This window comes from Mercurialis annua, linkage group LG3 (assembly GCF_937616625.2).
Source record: "Mercurialis annua linkage group LG3, ddMerAnnu1.2, whole genome shotgun sequence".
Classification (NCBI taxonomy): Eukaryota; Viridiplantae; Streptophyta; class Magnoliopsida; order Malpighiales; family Euphorbiaceae; genus Mercurialis; species Mercurialis annua.
The window spans coordinates 42,277,492-42,283,529 of NC_065572.1; the positions used below are offsets into that span (position 1 = coordinate 42,277,492).

At 33.7% G+C, this 6,038-nt stretch overlaps 1 protein-coding gene and 1 long non-coding RNA gene across 2 annotated transcripts; both read right to left on the reverse strand.

The window, feature by feature from the left end:
- Positions 1 to 568: 568 nt before the first annotated feature.
- On the reverse strand, positions 569 to 4,027 carry LOC126671728 (uncharacterized). The gene is made up of 3 exons (XR_007639100.2): positions 4,008 to 4,027; positions 1,906 to 2,021; positions 569 to 1,192 (listed from the first exon to the last, which is right to left on the reverse strand). It is a non-coding gene; the product is annotated as an uncharacterized LOC126671728 (long non-coding RNA).
- Positions 4,028 to 4,695: 668 nt separating this feature from the next.
- Positions 4,696 to 5,260, reverse strand: LOC126672548 (uncharacterized). Its single transcript, XM_050366504.1, has 2 exons — positions 4,862 to 5,260; positions 4,696 to 4,713 (listed from the first exon to the last, which is right to left on the reverse strand). The coding sequence occupies exons 1-2, from the start codon at positions 5,258 to 5,260 to the stop codon at positions 4,696 to 4,698; spliced, it is 417 nt and encodes a 138-aa protein (XP_050222461.1).
- Positions 5,261 to 6,038: the final 778 nt, after the last annotated feature.

Genomic DNA, 6,038 nt, shown 5'->3' on the forward strand with positions numbered 1-6,038 from the left:
ACCATAAAACACTGTGTAGCTCGTCGGCCCATCAACCTTTTGCCTCGTCCAGGCGCTTTTTCAATCCGTTAACAATGGTTCTGTTGGTTACCTCGGTCATCCCATTGGTCTGGGGTGGGTGACCAAGGTGAACCGTAGATCGATTCCCTTCTCAGTGTAGAAGTCTCTGAAATATTTTTTGTCGAATTGTTTACCGTTGTCGGTTATGATGATTCTTGGAATTCTGAAACGACAAATGATTTCTCTTCGGACAAAACTTCGCACTCGTGCTTCTGTTATGGTGGAGATAGCTTCGGCTTCCACCCATTTGGAGAAATGATCGACAGCTACTATCAAGAATCTCCTTTGCCCACTTGCTGTCGGGAAGGGGCCAACGATGTCAATACCCCATGTACTGAATGGCGAGGGTGTCACGACCCGATTCTCGGCGTCGAGACCGGCGCTAGGGAATGGGAGTGGTTGCTCCGAAACCCGTAGCAAGCCTTAAAAACACTTTAAAAATCACTTTAAATTTTTCGCGGAATTCAAAACACATTTTCGAACATTTTAAAATCTCCGTTTAAAAACGTTCCGATAAAATCATAATGAAACTTTACAATTAATTTCCTATTTAATTAATGTATTCAAGTTTCATACCCACTACACTGGGGTTAATAATGCATCTCATTATGCACACACCAACTCATTATGGTGATAACTGCATTTCACTATGCAGACCATTTTATTATGGATTTAAATGCATTTCATTATGAAAACACATTCGTTAAATTAAAACCGTTACTTTTCAATTACTGGTTATCGTTTTAACGCGTATTCCTCGAATACCGTCTTTTACAAAACCGATAACATGCAATCATGCATATAGCCACGCTGGGCCCCATATTATACACATAACATAGTTGCGTACAGTTTCCTTTACAGTGTATCTCAAAACTCCCGGTACTACCGTGTACCCGGGTTGCAACTATTTTCCAATACCTTAATGCATGTCGTTAAAATATATTATAATCGTGCGATGAAAACAAAACAGAGTTCATGCGTGGCAAACATCGCAAATACTGACATGCTAAGGCGTCTGTCTATCTATTCTACTGCATCTCTACAGATCAAGATAAGACCAAATACCATATACGCAAAACGAAGACTTCATGAATCAAAAAGATGAAGTCTTGTCCAGACACAGGCAATATTCCTGAAAAATAGTTCCACAACGTGGGTCAGATATACTGGTGAGTTTACAACTTACAAACACACATTAAATAATTTAACCCGTTATAAAATAGTCATATTAAAATATTTAGTACTGGTTCAATCACAGAAACGTAATGATTTAAATGAAATGCCATTTCTAATCCATTTTCCTCTAAGTCTTCTTTCAGACTGAGATTTATAAACTAGTCGGCTGAACCCGTACATTCGCCCGACTTTAGTTTATTTTCCACTATCCTTTACAGTTCTAAACCTTTCTTTAGACTGTTTCCAACTTTTCTCATGAACTCAACGACCGATAACATTTAATGTTCCATGACGTCGTTAGTTCTTAAATCAATCGGCCGAACTCTATCGTTCCATCGCCGTTAACTTGTTCGGGGTTCTAGACCGTCGTCTTAGAAGCTCTCCCGCTATGTCTGGACCGTCGTCTCAGACTTCTAGACCGTCGTCTAGATTCACACAGTCCATTCCACTTTACATAAAAATAAATATGCATGCAATAACTAGTGATCACGTAGTCCTATTATAGCCCAAATAGGATGGCACATTTCGTAGACTCATTCCATAATAATTTTATTTACTCAAAATAAATATACGATATATTTAAAATGCTTTACGATATTAATTTTCCACATTAAAGTAATAATAATAATTTTATTACTTTAATATATGCATGTAATAATGCAAACTCACAGACTGTCGCTCCATAAATAATTAAATACGCCACGATGATCCACTATTAGCCACTCGGTCTATTCCAACCGGTGCTCCTTCAATTTGATCTGTCAATAGTTGACTTTCCGTCACATCTATATTCAGGAATCGTGTTAAGTCGATTTCAAAATAGAATTCTAAATCTATTACCGACCTCTAAACACGTAGCCACATAAATACGATATCATATCGTATACAAACAATCATCACATTAAAAACTTTTCACAAAACACTATCATTTTCGGTCGTTATTTCAACGTAACCGATTCACAATTCCTTCTCATTCTCGACTATTCGAGAATTACGAACCTACTCTATCGGGTTCGATTCAGGAAAACACTTGAAATAAATTCAAGGTTCATTCCACATCTATGGCCTTTCATAATTAATCACAAATAATTCTTTTTCTTTTATCTCTTTAATTAGTTTCACTAAACTAATCAAATTACCATATTTCCCTTTTATCACATTATCCTTATTCCATTAATTACCGAACTAATTAATAATATTTTAATTATTAAAATTCGAATTTACTTTCAATATTGGGTCTAACCATTTCATAAGACAATTAAAACAGCCCCTTATTGGCTTAAAATCCTCTTTTAGTTAAAATACTAAAATATCCTCAAACTTTTCAAAATTAACCATTTAGGTCCTTTCGTAAATCAACCGATTTTAAAAATCGACAAAATTACTTAAAATACCCAAAATCATTTTACTTCAGATTATTAACAATTATAACCTGGAAACTTTGGCTAACATACCATGTAGCCCCTCAAATTTGGAAAACTACAATTTTAACCCCAAAACTCTAGTTTTCGGCAAAAACATTCAAATCTTTCCAAAAATTACCAAAATCATTTAAAATCATTATACATCAGATTATGTACATCTATAATCTGAAATTTTGGTTAAAATACTGACTGGTCCTTTATTTTTACGAAAGTTACATTTTAACCCCTTAACTTTAAACTTTGACAATCATGTCCAAATCTAACAAAATTCAATAAACCATCAAATTCACATACACAAATTCTTATATATCCAGAAATCAAGTTCTCATTTAATTTCAATCAAATCCGTCATTTTAACCAATTATACAATTTAATCCCTTAACTTTTTAATTTGCTAATCATCTCCAAAATTAACAAAATTCACACCAACTTTTAACCATTCTCAATAAATCTAAGCATGAATATTTAACATGTATAATAAACCATGTAATTATGCTTTACAAAAATAATACCGAATTATCAAACAATTTTCATACAAATTATTAACAATTTTGACTAATAAAAATCAATATATTCGGCCTCCAATTTTTAACAATTCTACATTTTTTAAATACCAACACAAAATTAATTGCATCCACAACAATTCTAACAGACAACTATCCACCATAATTCCATATCAAAATTTCACTTTAACACATAAAAATTTCAAAATCATAATCTCTAAGGTATAACATTTTTTTTTTTTTCGATTCCCACTTGAAATTATAACATCTAAATTTTATTTTCAGATTTAATAAAATAAAATAATTATTAGATCTTTAACTTTTTTTTTATCAAGAGTTCAAGAACACTCTAAACCTCAAAATTTCATATTACAATTACTCATGAAATTTTCGGATTTTGTAAAACTCAAAAATCAAAGCTTTTATCTTAAGAACACCCAAATATACCATTTATCAAACAAACCATAACTTTGAAAAATATTTCAAAATTTCCGAAAACAACCAACACCCATAATTTAATTTAGACTATTTAATATTAAAATCCAATTGCATGTCAATTTTCTCTACTCAAATATTTTCTTAAGATTATATACTTTTAAAATCATAATCAAGTTTAGAACTTGAAATTATAATTATTTAAATCTTAGCTTATAAAATAACCATGATTCTTTAAAACTAATTAAGACCCATTTTTTTTATCATCTTAAAGATCATAAACTTGAAATAAAAATCAAGTTTTTAACTCTTAAAAAAAATCACCAACACAAACACTTGATTTACACAAACAAACAAGTAAAACATGAATAAAACTAACTATTTACATTTATATAGCATAAGAAATTACCTTTATTTTAAGTTGAGAAAAATGGAAGTTTGGAGTGTGGGTGAGTTTGGCCGAATACTTGGAGAAGAAAGGGATGAAATGTTTTGTTTTGGGTCTAAGATAGGCATGTGCATCTCTATTTTTATTTGAAATGGCTTAAAGTCATGTTTAGCCCCTGTATTTTTAATTGGACTAATTTATCATTTCTCCATAATTGATGCCACCTTGCTCATTTTTATTGTCCTAAAGCCACGTTACCTCACTAAAAGAAAAGCCACATGCCCTTTTCATTTATTTTATTTTTATATATAATTTATTAAATATTTTTAATTTAGAGTAAACTTGATTTCCAAGTTTTGTTCTCTACACATGACACATGTTTTAACATGTGTCATACTTTTATAAATTCCTTCTTCTTGCATGACACATATATCTACATGTGTCACAATCTCTACAACCCCTTTTTGTTTCCATGACACATGTATCTACATGTGTCACAACCCTTACACCCCATCTGTTCTCCTTTTAGTCTCTACACTATATTTTATAGTATATTTATTTTTATGATTAATTAAATACCGTTTTTTTAAAACAAATAAAATATGTTCTACCAATGCATCCACAAATATTTATTTTAGCTCTAAAAATCAAATTTCATATTTTAACCCATTTTAAATATTTACAAAATCCATTTTAAAATATTTTGCATTTATTTACGAAAAGGCCACTGCACATAACAAATCAATTTTCAAATAGCACGCAATCTATTTCTAACACGTAATCACATAATTCACACAATTTGACTCGATTAAAGCCTTAAATTGTCAAATTAATTTTTCTATTCCCGGCCTAAAAGTCAACGGGACTAATCTCACCGTCCGTTCTTTTAAGATTACATCCTTAAATTTTCGGGGTATTACAGAGGGACTTATTATCGGACTTTGCTCGTTTGTGGGTTGATGATGCACATTCTGGTGATATTGACATTTCTCGCATTTTTGTACCAAGCTTGCTGCATCTTGTGCCATTGTCGGCCAGTCGTAACCTTGTAATACCGCTTTTCGACAGAGTGCTAAATGGGAGATGTGGCTTCCACACATGTCTTCGTGTATTTCGGCTAAGACGTATTCTCCTTCTTCAACCGTGAGGCATCTGGACCATGGATGTGAGAATGACTTTCTGTATAGGGTGCCATCGCGGTATGAGAAGTGTGGTGCTCGGCGCTTCACCTTCCTTGCCTCTTTTTTATCCTCGGGTAGGCTTCCATTCTCCATGTATGATATGATTTGCTCCATCCATTGATCTAACAGGTTGATGAGGAATGTTGCCTCGGGATTTTGGATACTGCTGAAGTTTTGGATCGAGCATGGTATGACTGGTACTGTTTCTTTGGTTTTCCGGCCTTTGCCAATGTGTCTGCCTCTGTGTTCTCTTCTCTGGGTATTTGCTCTAATTCCCATTTTCCACCTTCTTCGGTAATTTTTGCGAGCAGCTCTTTAACTCGATCTACATATTTTTTCATTTCTGGATCTTTGACCTCAAATAATCCGAGTACTTGGTTAACCACCAGTTGAGAGTCACTCTGAATTTTGATGAACTCGGCCTTGACTACTGTCGCCATTCTCAATCCTCCTATTAGGGCTTCGTATTCTACTGAATTGTTGGTTGCCGGAAAATTCAGGTGGATTGAGTTTTGCATTTTTATATTATGTGGTCCTCTTAATATCATCCCTGCCCCTGCTCCGGCCATGTTTGGTGCTCCGTCTACTTGTAATATCCAGCTGACCAAGCCCTTGTCTACCTCGGTGGGTTGATTGTGTGTTGTTGTTTTGGCCACGTAATCTACTAGGATCTGAGCTTTCATTGTTGTTCTTGGTTCGTATTTGATATCGTATGATCCTACCATGACCGACTAGTTGATTAATCGTCCAGAGGTTTCTGGTGTTCCAAGCGTTTTTTTCAGGGGTTGGTTTGTTCGGACTACCACTGTGTGAGACTGAAAATACCTTTTGAGTTTTTCTACCGTTAATACCAGCGCAAATACAAATTTTT